This window comes from Rhinopithecus bieti, unplaced genomic scaffold (genome assembly GCF_001698545.2).
Source record: "Rhinopithecus bieti isolate Rb0 unplaced genomic scaffold, ASM169854v2 scaffold_51230, whole genome shotgun sequence".
Classification (NCBI taxonomy): Eukaryota; Metazoa; Chordata; class Mammalia; order Primates; family Cercopithecidae; genus Rhinopithecus; species Rhinopithecus bieti.
The window spans coordinates 539,370-555,519 of NW_016820119.1; the positions used below are offsets into that span (position 1 = coordinate 539,370).

Consider the following 16,150-nt stretch of genomic DNA (forward strand, 5'->3'; position numbering starts at 1 on the left):
TCTTCCTGAAACCCTTGGTGTTTTGGGAGCCATCACCACAGTTCCTTCTCTCTTCCCGTCTGCTCCAAGACATCTGCTCTTTCCAGGAATATAATCCAAAGCCTTGCTTCTGTGAGCTCATTTCAAATGCCCTCCTTGCCACACTGAAGCCGTGGTGGCTTTCTGCCCGGTTTGAACCTCCCTTTGCTGTCATCCCTCCCTTGCCCAAGCACCCGCACCCCACCATACTGAAGATTTGGTGGCCAAGACTTTTTTTTTTTTTTTTTTTTTGAGACAAGAGTCTTGCTCTGCTGCCCAGGCTGGAGTGCAGTGGCGTGATCTCAACTCACTGCAAGCTCCGCCCCCCCAGGTTCACACCATTCTCCTGCCTTGGCCTCCTAAGTAGCTGGGACTACGGGTGCCCGCCACCACACCCGACTAATTTTTTTTTTTTTTTGTATTTTTAGTAGAGACAGGGTTTCACTGTGTTAGCCAGCATGGTCTCAATCTCTTGACCTCATGATCTGCCTGAATAGGCCTCCCAGAGTGCTGGGATTACAGGCATGAGCTACTGTGCCCGGCCAACGCTTCTTTTTTATATTTATTTACTGTTTTAGACAGTCTTGCTCCGTTGCCCAGGCTGGCGTGTAATGGTGCAATCTCTGGGGCTGCAACCTCCATCTTCCAGGTTGAAGCGATTCTCCAGCCTCAGCCTCCCAAGTAGATGGGATTACAAGCATGCACCACTGCACCCAGCTAACTTTTGTATTTTTAGTCGAGATGGACTTTTGCTGGTCCATCCTGAGACCAGCCTTGATGGGCCAGGCTGGTCTCAAACTCCTAGCCTCAAGTGATCCAACCACCTTGGCCTCACAAAGTGCTCTCCATCCTGGCTCTTCCACCTCTTGCCAGGCACCCTCCCTACAGAGCTAGTGCCTCATCCTTCCATGACCTCTGGCCCACATATCCTCTTTCAATAATCTAAGGTTTCTGCAAAAGCTTTCAGGAAGGATTACATTTCCCATAATTGCCTTCATAAGAACTTTTTTTTTAATTATTTAGAAATGCAGTTATATACATAGAACAATTAAAATTAAATTAAACTTTGTACAAATATTAAAATACTATCTTCACACCCACTGCAATGTACAGGATACCAAAAAATATATATATATAAAATAAAATAAAGCAAACCCAAACTGATTGAGTGACATCCTGCACAGAGCAGATTATGAATGTGTTGTTTTAAACCATTATATGAGTACCATTCTACAAAGGATTCCATAGTGGTGCGATAACCTGAAGAAGCCAGAGCAGGGTGTGGGGACTGCCACACAGCCCACGTACATCTCTCCTCCTTGCTTGGCAATTGAGTGCTTTGCCCCTGCATCCCCTTCTGTTAGCTCTGCTGCTTGGCAGAGGGGCTCAACTTTGGGGTTTTCATTCACAATTCTACTAGGGTTTCAACGGGAAATTAAGGGCTATTTCCCAGCAAAGCTGGGCCTGCCACCTTTTCCTCTCTAGGGAACCAGCAACTATATCATTCAGACCAAACATATGCCAAGCAAAATATTCTCCAAGTCCCACCTTGGGGCACCAATAATGACTGTCCCTATTCCAAGAGCCTAGAGACCCAGCAAGCCTAAAAGAAGCTCCCAGCCTCACTCGCTGTCCTTGGCATTAAGCTGTGAAGCCTGCATGCTGCTTCCCTGCTAGGCCTTTTTTTTTTCTTTGGGGGCGAGAAGTAAGGATGCAGAAATGTTTGCAGCATATTTCATTCTCTATGCAAGGATGTTTCTCAGAAATGGAGGCGACAACGTTATGTGGGAACCAAGTGGTTTGAGTGCTCGGCTGGGACTGGGAGGCAAAGGGCCAAGGGCCATCTATTCCCGTGCCACCACCCATGAAGCAGGAAGAGTATACCTTTGTCTGAATTGCCATCTGGCTTCTCCACTGAACTTTAAAGCTGGCGGAAGGAGGAGGAGGGCAAGATGAATGGGAAAGAAAATATTAGCTTAAGATCTGTTTGTAAATGGAGTGCTTGTATTTATAGAATGTACATTGAAATGCCTTATAAAACCAAACTCATAAAGTGGCCAGGATTCAGTCCATTTCACAGTTCATACCCAGTGAAACGGGAACACAGCACATAAAATACAGAAATGGCAAAAGATACAGCCTACCCGCTAAACGAAGGCATGGAAGGGACGGATTTTTTAAGTGATTTTCACCATATTCTGGCCCTTGAAAGTCATTAGAATGTGACTGCAAGTCACCAGGATATTAAACCATCAGCTCAAGTGTGCAAAACAAAACAAACAAAAACAAACCCAAAAACTCTTTTAAATGTCCTTTGGTGCTGGCCATTCTCCTGCATCAGCCTTCTGCTGGAATGCCCTAGAGGTGAGCCCGGGAAAGCAGGGCTGTGGCCGGTTTCTACCACCTGTTTCCACCTGCTCCGGGCTCCTTAGACAGCCTCTCTTCTAACAGCCTGCCACCTGCTGCTGCCCTTGTCTCTCAGCCAGGCCCCACCTCAAGGCAGCTGTGGAGTCCCTAATCCCTCAGTAAGGGACAAAGCCCAGAAGCCCTAGAAATAGCAGCACATGGCTGATGGTTAAGAAGAAATTGCTTTGGAAGAAAGAGAAATAACTGGGGGAAGAAGCTGTCACAGACTTCAGCAGCGAGGGGAGAATGAGCTCCTGTACTCACAGGCCCAGGAGCCTCTGGGAAGTGGGCCTCATCAAAGCCAGTGACAAGAAGGAGGGGAGGAGCCAAGAGAGGAGTCAAGGCTCCCATTGTTCTGGTTTCCTTTCCTACCAGGTGGGCAAGCCTGGGCTTGCGCTCCTCAGTGTTGTTAAGTGGAGGGCAGGGCGGAAAGAGGTTTCAGGAGAAGGAAGGCTTTTCATTTCACCAGGGATCAAGCTGGTCATCTATGCAGCTGAATAAACCCCAAACAAAAAGTGCAATCTCTTAGTGGGGGAAAAACCCCAGAGTAACAAGATAGAAAAGGTAAGATCTTCCATTTTAAAACCATTCTAGAATAGAATTCAGGTTTTGAAGCAGTGAAAAATAAAAGCTGAAGGCTCAGTAGTGAGTCTTCGGACTACCACCCCTCCCCCATTTGTCCCTGCTTTCTTTTTTGGAAGAAGACAAGGGCACTGCTGTGGGTGTGGTAAGGCGACTGGGGCCATTAGGGACACCTCTCCAGGTGGGCCAATGCTAGTCTCATCTGTCTTCTGGTTCTAGCACCTTCTCCAACCAGCTCCCTACCTAACTATGCTTTCTTGGACTCAGCACAGCAGATGAGGGCTTCTGGGGGAGGCGAAGTGTGGGAGTGGCCAACAGGCACAGCAGGCACTGCCCTTACCCTGAGAGGAAGGAAGGAAGACTACAAGTGGCAGTAAGAGGCCAGGGAATGACTGGGTGGTAAAGTGCGTGTGTAAGCGCAGAGGCAAGAGGCAAGAGGCAAGAGGCAAGAGGCAAGAGGGTAACAGGCTGGGAGAAGACCACTCCCCTCATCTTCTAGGCCACCCACGCCTGAAGCCAACCCTGTTAGGTAAGGTACTGAAAAATATACTGGGATTTTATTATTTTACCACCCCAATCAGAGAGGCTCAGGGGAGGAGCAGACATGCAGCACAGGGTCCGCTTCGAAGTTTCCCAGCCACAGTGCTTCAGAAAATTTCAGAAAAAAGCGAAACAAACATTCCTTACTGCTGCGTCTATCTTCTGAAGATGATAGCAGCTGGCAGAGTTCGTCCACCCCAGCCTAGTTAGCATTCAACACATGGCTATGGGAGAGTGCCCCTCATCAGCGGGCTCCTCCCCCAGGGCTCTGTACTCCAGGCTACTCCACACCCCTCTGCCCACCTCAGGCCAGTAAGGTCAGGGTGCACATGGACTGTTTCTCAGCCCTTCCCCCAGGGGGCCAGGGAAGACAAGGAATCGTTTGTCAGCCGTGACATGCGAGTGGTGGCAGGGAAGGGCAGAAGTAGGAAAAGCAGCAGCACAGCAAGCAGCAGGCCACTTCCTGGGCACAGTTACTAAGGCACGTGACTATGGTGAGGAGGATCCTCAGGACTGGGCTAGAGCTGCCTGCAGCCACCCGGGGACTCAGTCTGTGCCCCTCGGCCTCCCCTCCATCACCACAAACCCAGAAAGGGGCAACCTGCCTAGATTGCCAGTGACCAGATGGGCACTCCATGACATCTCAGCAACTCTCCTTCCTGCCCAAGGCCCCTGTGGGTAGCAAGAAAGCCAGAGCTATCTGGGATAAAACCCAGGAGGCAGCATGCAACTTCCCCTTATACTCCAGGGAAACAGAAAAAAGACAAGGCCAGGAAGGCCGACGCTGGAAGTAGGAAGTGAGAACTTGCATATTAGGAAGACAATCATTATCAGCCATTTTCCTTCTCTCCCTTGGGATCTTCTGGATGCTTCTTGGAAACTCTCAACTCAACAAGGCCAGGAGCTTGCGCCTTTGGGCCAGATGGCTGGGTCCTGGGCCAGCTTAGGCATGATTTTCCAAATCTTCCATCCTCGGCCAAGGAAATGTGCCACCAGGGTCAACCCAGGGCAAGCCCAGGGACTACACTCTCACCCCAGTTAGAGCCACTTCTGCCACTCCTGACTCAAGAGCTCTCACACCTGGATCAGCTCCTGCAAAGGGCAGCAGGGGCAGCCCTCAAAGGAAACAGGATAGACCCAGGCCTGGCCCCCTATGTGGCAGGGGGCAGCAGTGCAGCCACTAAGGCTTGTAGACAGCAACAAGCCTGCATGACAGGGAAACTGGACAGGGTGGGGGAAAGGCACAAGTAAACACAGCAGCACTCAGGCCCACAGGAGCTTGTGGGGGCTGCCGCCAAAGAGCTGGCTGGAGGGGACCCAGAGGCTTAGGAAAAGGGAGGGTTCGATCCAGCACATTCAAATATGTCTCCAACAGACGGGAAGGCTGGGCCAGGCAAAGAGCCAATTCCTCTAGCTGTCCAACAGGCAGATGGTGAGAATCTTCCTTGAGTTTCCAGCAAGGTGGGCCTATAGGGCCCTCAGAGATACATAGATACACAGGTGGCAGCTCAGGTATCCAGGTAAGGTGGCTGGAGAGTATAGGGTGCTCAATCCCACAGGGAGAGGGAGGAAGGGCTGAGAGAACCTCGCAGAGAGGAAAGGCTGGCTGCTGCCCTCATGCTTCTTTCAACAGTGGAATATCTGCAGGAAGACCAGAAGAAAAGCACAGTGGTTATCTCGTGTGGGTCTCCAGAGCACTCTCGACCCCTCTGCGAATTAGGGGCTATTCCACATAGCCCCTAATTTAAAGAAAGTAAATGTCCCACTCATACACTTCTAGGTAGGCAAAACTCCCTACTTCCTTTTATGACTTTCTAGCTTATCTTTCTCACTGTCTATGTGAAACAAAACTGAATGTTCAGCCTGGTATTCAAACCACCCTCCTCTCTGCCTTAGTTCTGCTGGTCTAGTCACTTCCCTTTCTCTCCTAATTCCACCCTATGAGGCTACAAAGCCCTGTGAAGTCCCACTGCCTCCTAAAGCGATCTGCCAGTCGTGTGACTTTGGATAAATCATTTCCCCTCTTTTGGTTTCAGCTTTTTCATATGCTGTGGGCCTCAAGCTCCCAACTTCCTAGGATATTATCAGTCCCAAACAGCTCAGGCATGGCCTGCAAAGAACTCACTGACTTCTGTGTCTTGTTTTCTGAACCCCTCATTTTGACATAGATGCTACAATTCCTGGTTCTATTATTTCTTGAGTATAGGCCCTCCCATCTTCCCAAATGGCTGATACTCCGTGCAAGAAGATAGCACATTTCATATTTTCTCTGTATCATCCCTGAAACCTAGTCCAGCGTTAGGCACAAGATGACCTCTCAAAATGCTTGTTAAATACAAAAAACAAAGCTAGGTAGCATGGAAGAGGAGGAAGAGGAGGGCCCCACCTTCGCTCCTTGGGAGGATAAGGGCTATGATATATACTTAGACAGATCTCACAATATATGTGGCTGACTGTGGGGTTACTGGCTTCCAGATTCAAACCTGGGTCAACTATTTTAACGGCCAACCAAGAAAAAGGAAGGCAAGCTGTTGATAACCAGGAAGCTCCATAAACATGATCTGCCTTCAATAATTTCCAACTTCTTTGCTTTCAGATATTCTAAACCTTAGACATTTACTACGCCCAGGATACCCAGGAAGCATAAAGTTTCCTCTAAGGCTCTTTTAGGGAAGCTTTCTGAGTGTACAAGTCTTCACTATAGAAAGGGGCATCTAGGCTTAGTCTCATCCTGAACCACACTGGGATTTACCTTAAAGATAGCTTTCTTTTTTTTTTTTTTTTTTGAGACGGAGTCTTGCTCTGTCGCCCGGGCTGGAGTGCAGTGGCCGGATCTCAGCTCACTGCAAGCTCCGCCTCCCGGGTTCCCGCCATTCTCCTGCCTCAGCCTCCCGAGTAGCTGGGACTATAGGCGCCCGCAACTTCGCCTGGCTAGTTTTTTGTATTTTTTAGTAGAGACGGGGTTTCACTGTGTTAGCCAGGATGGTCTCGATCTCCTGACCTCGTGATTCGCCCGTCTTGGCCTCCCACAGTGCTGGGATTACAGGCTTGAGCCACCACGCCCGGCCAAAGATAGCTTTCAAAGTGACAGACTCAAGCCCAAGGTAAACTGGGCTCTGGCAAAGGCAGAAACATCAGGAGGCAATAATTTCATTCTATGATTGTTTGCCACAAAGGTGCTAGAGCCACCTGGAAGGCAGCATCTGGCTTCAAATCCCAGCTCAGCCATTTACCAGTGGGCCAAGTGACTTACTTTCTTTGAGCCATAGTTTCCTCAGCTATAAAATGGGGATGTCAATAAACACCTATGTCTTAGGATCATTGTGATGTTTAACTGAGATAGTGCAAGCAAACGAACTAGCATAGTACCAGGAACATTCCTGTTTAGAAAGCAGCAGCTGTCTGCTCTGGATAGGCTCTCATTTTTCTGTAAAATAACCTATGCCTCCTTGTCATTCCCGACCTTATAACAAGAGGACAGACCCCATCCGCAACTCCAACAAGCTGTCTATCTTTTGATTTAGCAAGGCTCTGTGACCATGAATGGCCTCAGAGACTCCAAACGATCAGAATTCACGGGCAACAGTGAAAAGTCTCACTATAGAGAGCCCAAAGCCCTACTCAGTACTCTGAGGGTGAAATTCTATTTTGCAGGCAAATACCCCAGGTACTATCTTTTTTTGCTAAAAATATACCAATTATTAGAGAGGCTCACAGTCCTTCCTCACTCCCAGCAAGGACCCTAAGCAGCTAATAATTCATGTTCAGCTCAGACCACTCACCATCTGTGTACTCCTCTGACGTGAGGGATAAAAGGCTTTGTATGTCACTGTTCTCTGAATCTGCAGCTTCTTTGTGTGCCAGTTGGCGGTTCCCTGAGCCGGCCACCCAGGAAGAGGTGGTTGCCTGATGCACCATCACAGTCTCTGAGCCCCGAGGGCCCCAGACTTCACATAGTCCAGACTGGCCTGGGGCCTCATCCTCTCCACCTGCAGAGGAGCAGGCCCCCTGGTCCGGCGGCTGTTGCTCCCTTGACACACTCCTCCCACTGGGCCCAGACCCTTCTGACAGCACAATCTGTACTCTGGGGTCAGCGGGTGGTACACAGTGACCAGAACTGCCATATACGGCCTCCTCATATGATGGTAGTGCAACCTGGACTCCATCCACCATGATGGAGACCTGGTCCCCAGATACTCCCTGGTCACGCCTGGAATGGAGGAGGAAAAGACATGATTAGATGATGATGATGATGATGAGGATGAATTAGAATAAACACACAGATAAACAAGTACAATAATAATAATAGCAGCAGTCACCAGTTTCAAGCACTTACTATGTAACAGGCAAAGCACTAAGAATTTTAAACATCTTATCATGCTGGATTCTCACCTCAGCCCTTTCAGGTAGGGATTTGCCAAGAATGCAAATGAGACTCAGAGAAGTTAATTAACTTGCCCACGATCACACAGCTGGTAAAGGATGGAGCTAGGATTTGAATCCAGTTCCATCAGCCTCCAAAAACTGTGTTCTTAACCTCTGGGTACACAGGCACCTGGCCCTTTTGACCTGTGGAAAAACTAGGAGCCTAGAGACCCAGAAATAAAAGCATTCATTGAGCATGGCTAAGATAGGAAAGTGAGAGAATGATGGTGGCATATATCTGTGAATATACTAAAAACCACTTCACTGTACACATTAAATAGGTACATTGTATGGTATGTGGAATATATCTCAATAAAGCCGTTAAAAAAACAGGGAAGCACTATGGCCTTAAAGTGGGATACTGGACTAGAAATCACAATAATTTTGTTTTGACTCAGCCATACTGCTTGATTTTTTTTTTTAACTTTGTAAACTTTTAAAAAAATTAGAACACAAATACAGAAAAGAGAACACAAGAAAAATCTATGTACAGCTAGCTGATTTACTCCAAAAGTAACACTGGTATTAAACTCCTACACAGATCAAGAAAAAGAACACTGCCCAGACCCTAGACCCTTTGCACCTGTCCCAAAATCACTCCCATTGCCTCACCACAAAAAATAACCACTATCCAGACTTTCATGAAAATCATTTCTTTGCTTTTTATTTTAACAGTTCTACTACCTAAACATGAATCCTTTAACACTATGGTTTAGTTTTGCATATTTTTTTTAATAAAAAAATTGTTTTTCTTTTGAGAAAGGGTCTTACTGTTGCCCAGGCTGAAGTACAGTGGCGTGATCACAACCCACTACAGCCTTAATGTCCTGGGCTCAGGTGATCCTCCCACCTCAGCCTCCCAAGTAGCTGGGACTAACGCATGCACCACCATGCCTGGCCAATTTTTTGTAGAGACGGAGTTTCTCCATGTTGCCCAGGCTGGTCTTGAACTCCTGGGCTCAGGCAATCCTCCCACCTCCTCTTCCCAAAGGATTACAGGCATGAGCCATGGCACCCAGACAGTTTTGCATATTTTTAATCTTTACTTGAATGGGATAACAAAGTATATTTGTGAGAGTACATATCTGTTTCTGGCTTCTTTTATTCAACATCATACGTGTAATGCAGATACCTTTTTTGGGGATCACTTTTCTTACACACATAAATATGCCTTTTTTTCCCTGAACCATCTAAAAGTAAGGTGAAGACGTTACTTAACATATACTTCCTAACAGTATCCTTTCTGATATAACTACATTATCAGATCCCAGAAATTCAACCTTGGTGTAATACAATAACACACATTTTCCTAACTATCCAAAAGTATATCTACTTCAGCTGCAGTCTTCTTTGTTTTCATCCAGGACCCAGTTAAGTATCAATGTATTGCATTTAATTGTCCTGTCTCTTTCATCTCATTTAATCTGTTAAACAGTCCACTAGTTTTTCTTTCATTACATTGACTTTTTTTTTTTTTAAGAGTCCAGGCCAGCTGTCTCAAAGAATGTCCCACAATCTGGACTTGTCTAATAGTTTCCTCAGGACTGGATTCAGGCCAATCCTAGGTGATGCTGTGTCCTTTTAGCTCATCACTTCAAGAAATACAGATGGTCTGTTGCTGGACCATATTATTGTTGCTAGATTGCTGTTAGTAGTTCTCAATTTCCTCACCTGCTCTTGGAAGTAAAATCTGTGCTACCTACACTCTGAGAGGAGAGAAGTGGCAGAGAGTTTTGGGAGGAAGGGAAAATTTGATGGGAGCACTTTAGGAAGCTGAGGTGGGCAGACTGCTTGAGACCAGGATTCAAGACCAGCCTGGCAACGTGGTGAAACCCGTATCTACAAAAAATACAAAAAAATTAGCTGGGTATGGTGGCACATGCCTGTGGTCGCAGTTACTAGGGAGGCTGAGGTGGGAGGCTCACCTGAGCCCAGGGAAGTTGAGGCTGCAGTAGGCTGTGATCACGCCACTGCACTCCAGCCTGGGCAACATGAGTGAGACCCTGTCTCAGAAAAAGACAAAAGAGAAAGCAGTGTGTACACGGGTATGCACTTGATGTTTATTACTCAAAATAGTGTTTGGCTTAAAAAGTAATATATGTATGTACATAGCACAAAATTTAAATGGGGTCTATAATGAAAACCAAATCTCCCCTCAAATCAAGCAAAACTAGCCAGTTACTTTTAACAAACTTACAAAAGTTAACTATAGTCGGGGGGGGGGGGGAACTCCCTAATTTAGATGAGATGCAGAACTGATCAGTTTGACTTTAGGTGGAAATAGCTGATTATTTCAAGTAAACAATCCCCTTCAAATTCTGTTCATCCTATTAAGTAATAGCCTTTAAAAATAACTGCTAGCCTCTTCCCAAAAACAAAGCAAAAGAAAGAAAATCACACATAGTACACAGAGATCAAATCCAGCCTGGTCCTTGTCTGTAAATCCAAACTTGGAACATTTTACTGACTGCAGTTTAGTTTGGCCTTTTATGTTTGTGAGTTATAACAGTGACTGATGGAGGACTGTGAAGATATATAAAAAATGTTACTCCGGCCGGGCGCGGTGGCTCAAGCCTGTAATCCCAGCACTTTGGGAGGCCAAGACGGGCGGATCACGAGGTCAGGAGATCGAGACCATCCTGGCTAATGCGGTGAAAACCCGTCTCTACTAAAAAATACAAAAAACTAGCCGGGCGCGGTGGCGGGCGCCTGTAGTCCCAGCTACTCGGGAGGCTGAGGCAGGAGAATGGCGTGAACCCGGGAGGCGGAGCTTGCAGTGAGCTGAGATCTGGCCACTGCACTCCAGCCCGGGCAACAGAGCGAGACTCCGTCTCAAAAAAAAAAAAAAAAAAGTTACTCCTCAAGAGGGAATGAGGAACTGCCAGGAAGGGCCAAGCAACTGCAGAAGCCACAATGGCCTGGAAGAAAAGTCCATCATTGGGAATCCACGCAGGGCCAGCACCATCAGCCCCACCCTTCATGCTCCTCACCCCTAGACAACTTGTGGCTAAAGCATTAGACTGGAAAAGGAAACTGATAAAGGCAGGCAAGAAAATCCACTTCCTCTGTTTCTCCTCAGTTGGTGCAGTGCTTCTCAATCCTAGCTGCACAGAAAACTGAGAAGCTTTTATAAAAAGTGAATGCCAGGATTCCATTCCAAACCAAATAAATCAGAATGGGAATGGAGGCCCAAGTGTTGATATTTGTTTTTAAACTCCCCCAAGTGCCTCTATATTGCAGCCAGGACTGGGAACCAAGAGTACAGGATAGTGGCTCACAAACTTAAGTGTGCATCAAAATCACCTGGACAGCTTGTTAAACAGTATCACTGGGCCTCACCCCTAGAACTTCTCATTTGGTTGATCCTAACAAGTTCCATGATCCTGATGCTGCTGGAACCACGCTTTGAGAACCACTGGTGTAGGGGAAATGACATGGCTTTGGAATTGAACAGATTTCAGTTTTTTATGGGACAGAGTCTTACTCTGTCTCCCAGGCTGGAGCGCAGTGGTGCGATCTCGGCTCACTGCAACCTCTGCCTCATGGGTTCAAGCGATTCTCCTGCCTCAGCCTCCCGAGTAGCTGGGACTACAGGTGCATGCCACCACACCCAGCTAATTGTTTTGTATTTTTAGTAAGACAGGGTTTCACCATGGTAGTCAAGCTGGTCTCCAACTCCTGACCTCAGGTGATCCGCCCACCCTGGCCTCCCTAAGTGCTGGGATTACAGGCGTGAGCCACTGCGCCCAGCTTCAGTTCTGAGCTCTGCTGTCATCTAGAGGTATAACCCTGAGTGAATAACTTAACCTCTCTGAGCCTCAATTTCCTCATCTGCAATGTTCCTATGAGAATTAAGATAATGTATGCAAAGCAATAAGCACAACGCTAGGCACATCTAGGAGTTTAACACATGGCAGGGTCCTCCCCACTCCCTGGACACACACAGACCCACAGAGATTGGCAGGCCACCAGCAACCCTCCACCAAAGACTGGCCCCCACAGTGATGCTTGCACCTGCCTGTCTCACAGCAGCTCTGCCACTGGGCTCACCTGCTATGATGGAAAGACTTCAGCTTTGGCTGCAGCAGCACAAACAGCACCACGAGGAGGAGAATGAGCGCCACGGAGCTGGCAGTAGAAGCCACTATGGACAGCGTGGGGACCCCAAGTGATGTGTGGGTGTCTTTATCTATAAAAACAAGCCATCATCAGAAGGGTTTTGTACCCAAATACACAAAACAGCTGACGGGCCCCACAGCTGATCTTGTCAAATGCCTCCTGAATGAGGCAATACAGACATCCTATGGACAGGGTCATTTCAGGAATAACAGCTTACAATGACCTATGTATACACAGTTCTCCTGGAAAAGGACCATTTCCCTATCCTGTTTCCTGAATAAAAATTCCCTTCACTTCCAATCTTTGAGGTCCATCTGATACATAAACTCACTTAACCCTAGAGATTTTACCTTTATAAACCACTTTGATCCCATCCTCAAAAGCAAGTTTGTAAACATCAACCATTTAACTGGGCACATCCTTCCACCATCTTAAGTTCTACCTATGTTCTCCCCAAGTGGCAGGATTAATTTACAGAAACTGGGCTGTAATAAGACCTTGTCTTAAGATCCACAGCTTTAATTGTAACTCTCAGGTTGGTTCCCACCCACTTCTGGGGTGTCATGGGTTAAACATGCTCTGGTCTTGAAGCCTGAGTGGGAAGCACAAAGATGGTCATGTGACACACTTTCCTGCAGTTGGATTTTCCTGTCATGCAAGACAGGAGGAAGCAGGAAGGGTGGGAAGTCTTTTGTCCAGCTGGTCTGTAGCTCCATTCAAGGAAAAATGAAATGGAAGAGACACTAGAGAAGGTATTAGCATTGTGCTCACTGTGAGAGCAGAACATGGTCAAGGATCACCAGCACTTGGTCAGGCGAATAAGAGATCTTGAACATCAAAGGGGCTTTACAGAGCAGGGCAGATGGCTCAATGAAATGCAATAGGACATGCACCAGCAACCTCAAGTATCTTCCATAAAGACATGAAGACCCAAGGAAGGGAGGCTGCAGAGCATCAAATGGGGCTGGGCTGCACCACAGCAAAGGGTGCTCTGGAGGAAGCATGCATTGTGTCCTGTGAGTTAACAGAAAGCAGAACCCCAGCAGCACCCCTTTTTCAACTGCCAGACTGACCCTCGTTGAGACGGCAGCTAATCTCCATGGCTGGTTTCCACTCGCCATTCTTACACGTCAGGTATTTGTAATCGCCCTTCAACATGTAGCCTTCAGCACACAGGTATTCGATGACACTGCCCGCTGTCAGGGGGTCTCTGCAGGGCCGGGGATGGCAGATGTAGCCACCATTCTCTGGCTCCGGTGGTAGGGGGCACACTGCAAAGACAGGGAGAGCGCAGGGGTACAGTGGTGAGGTATACAGTAGGAGTCTGCTCTCAGTGACAGCTCTGAAGGCCTCCACAGGAAACACAAGAGGAGCAAAGAACCCTTTCCTTGGAGGAGTTGTTAACCAAACCCTGGAAACTGAGGCTGCCACTGACAGAGGGGAAGTACACTGGCAACAGGGGAAGTGTGGTTGCTTGCAACATTTCCCCTCCCTCCCCACCATGCCTTAAGAGAATTCCATCCATAAATTAACAGCCAACTCTATAAAGTCTTGAACCTATAGAGATCTAGACATAATATGTTTTAATAAAGCCTGCATTATATAATAAAGCTTGTAACACACACAATAAATCAGAGTGAAAGGAGGTAAAATGTTGGCCTTGTTTCCACTATCAATGTCAGAAAAGACTCCGTAATATAATAAAAACGTGCACTCTTGGCCTGAGAGGGGATTTCTGATGGATTCCCTGGGAGGCTTCCCAAACCCCCTGTGCATCTTCCATTCTCTGACTATAGTAGTCAATGGCACCACCTGTCTCTATCCCGTAATAAATCCCACATTTTCCACTGATATACAGGACTGCCTAGTTTCAAAAGCACCTTCACCTCCTATCTTATTTGCCCTGACAAGTCTGTGAGACAGCTATCGTTACTCTCCTTTGAAGATGAAGACACTGAGGGCCACAAAAGTTAAGTGACTTTTAGCCAAGCTTATAGCAGGGTAAATATCAGGCTTGGGGTCACATTCAAATCTTTTGATCCTAAACTTCTGCTCTTTCCACTAGCAGACACTGCTTCTACCCCATGAGGGGCATGGCCTTTAAGGGGTATGGGTGTCAAGGTTACCTCCCCTTTGCCCTCTTGAAACTGGTTAGGGAGATGGCAGGCAGTGCCTAGGTGTGGTGGGAATGCTGATAAGTTGCAGGAATGATAAGTCAGAGGATCTGGAAGGTCTGAGTGACCTTGAGGAGGAAAAGGACAGCCTCTGATTCCACTCTGGATATACACTGCAAAACTGAAGTCCCCAGGTGGTGGACTGCTGGGCATTACCAGCCAAAACAGTAAAAGTGGGGGCACTAAAGAATCACTGTTTGGAATGTTGGGCGAGGTAGAATGGCCAGGAAACCATGAATGCAATAAAGACCAAAAGTTTTTTTTTTTTTTTGAGATGGAGTCTCGCTCTGTCACCCAGGCTGGAGTGCAGTGGCTGGATCTCAGCTCACTGCAAGCTCCGCCTCCCAGGTTTACGCCATTCTCCTGCCTCAGCCTCCCGAGTAGCTGGGACTACAAGCGCCCGCCACCACGCCCGGCTAGTTTTTTGTATTTTTTTTTTAGTAGAGACGGGGTTTCACCGTGTTAGCCAAGATGGTCTCGATCTCCTGACCTCGTGATCCGCCCGTCTCGGCCTCCCAAAGTGCTGGGATTACAGGCTTGAGCCACCGTGCCCGGCCAATAAAGACCAAAAGTTTTCTAAAGGAAATTCAATTTTGCTGACGAATACCCTGCCCCCATCCTGAATATCACAAGGACATCTGTATGAGAATAAGAACAGTCGTTTTCTTTTTCTCATTTCCTCTAACAGGCTGGAGTGACTGGGAGTCACACCGCAGTGCCTGACTGTCCAAGATAAGGCAGTTTCTCATCCACAAGATGAGCAGACCACACCACCCTGCGGCTGTGCGCTCACAGCCTCTCTCATCCATGCCACTTCTTTCCAATCTACAAATGGCTGTTAAGCCAGCTGACTGCCAGCCAGGTTAGGGAGCGGATACCAAATGAAAAAGAGATGATGGTTCCCTACCCTCAACTTGCTTATCACTTGAGATGGGGAGAAAAGACACTTTTTCTTTTCTTTTTTTAGGCGATGCCACTAAAAAAAATGCCATTTTAAAAAAGCTATTAACAAAACAAAGCTGGGTAGGTGCCACAGGGATCCAGAGAAGTCTGGCAGCTTCTCTGAAACTAGGAGATGAGCCCCAGTAAGCTCCCCCGAGTCCCCTCTAAAGACCCAACTTGTCCCTATTCTACTCCACCACCAGGGTCTTGAACAGGAGGAAGACAAACACAAACACTCCTTCTGGTGCTCTTTAACTTTGGCTAAGTAGTTCAGAGCGCTGGCCAGCTAGATTTCCAAAGAAACCTCCACAAACTGCTTTAGCCTTTACACTTTCCCTCTTTTGTTCAGGGCAGCAGGCCTGCCACAGATCTCCCTGACTTGCTCCCTGGCTCTCCTTGGACTGTGTCTAATTGGTTCATTTCCTCGGCATAATTAGTGCTGAGCACCCCAGGGCAGCTCCTGAAAGCAGGCAGGACCCACGCACAAGTCCAATGTGCTGGGAAGGATAGTCTCAGGGGAAGAGCTGCTGATTCTAAAGCCACTCCTGCTTCGCTGGGTATCTCCTTTCCATAAAACGCACATCTCCACAGAATCTTTTTTTTTTTTTTTTTTTTTTTTTAGAAGGAGTCTCCCCCTTTTTCCCAGGCTGGAGTGCAGTGGCCGGATCTCAGCTCACTGCAAGCTCTGCCTCCCGGGTTTACGCCATTCTCCTGCCTCAGCCTCCCGAGTAGCTGGGACTACAGGCGCCCGCCACCACGCCCGGCTAGTTTTTTGTATTGTTTTTTTAGTAGAGACGGGGTTTCACCGTGTTAGCCAGGATGGTCTCGATTTCCTGACTTCATGATCCGCCCGACTCGGCCTCCCAAAGTGCTGGGATTACAGGCTTGAGCCACCGTGCCCGGCCCACAGAATCTTTGAGTGGGACCCTGGAGGTCACCTAACA

General features: G+C 47.6%; 1 protein-coding gene across 4 annotated transcripts in view; it reads right to left on the bottom strand.

Annotated features, from left to right (window-relative positions):
• Positions 1 to 1,006: 1,006 nt before the first annotated feature.
• The window catches only part of SUSD6 (sushi domain containing 6), a 105,135-nt gene continuing 89,991 nt past the window's right edge, over positions 1,007 to 16,150 (bottom strand). For all 4 annotated transcript variants that reach the window (XM_017859606.1, XM_017859607.1, XM_017859608.1 and 1 more), the window contains exons 3-6: positions 13,164 to 13,361; positions 12,022 to 12,160; positions 7,329 to 7,756; positions 1,007 to 5,187 (exon numbers count right to left, since the gene is read on the bottom strand). In XM_017859606.1, coding sequence (XP_017715095.1) covers positions 5,162 to 5,187; positions 7,329 to 7,756; positions 12,022 to 12,160; positions 13,164 to 13,361 — 791 coding nt within the window. In that variant the 3' untranslated portion in view covers positions 1,007 to 5,161. The remainder of the gene's footprint in view (positions 5,188 to 7,328; positions 7,757 to 12,021; positions 12,161 to 13,163; positions 13,362 to 16,150) is intronic.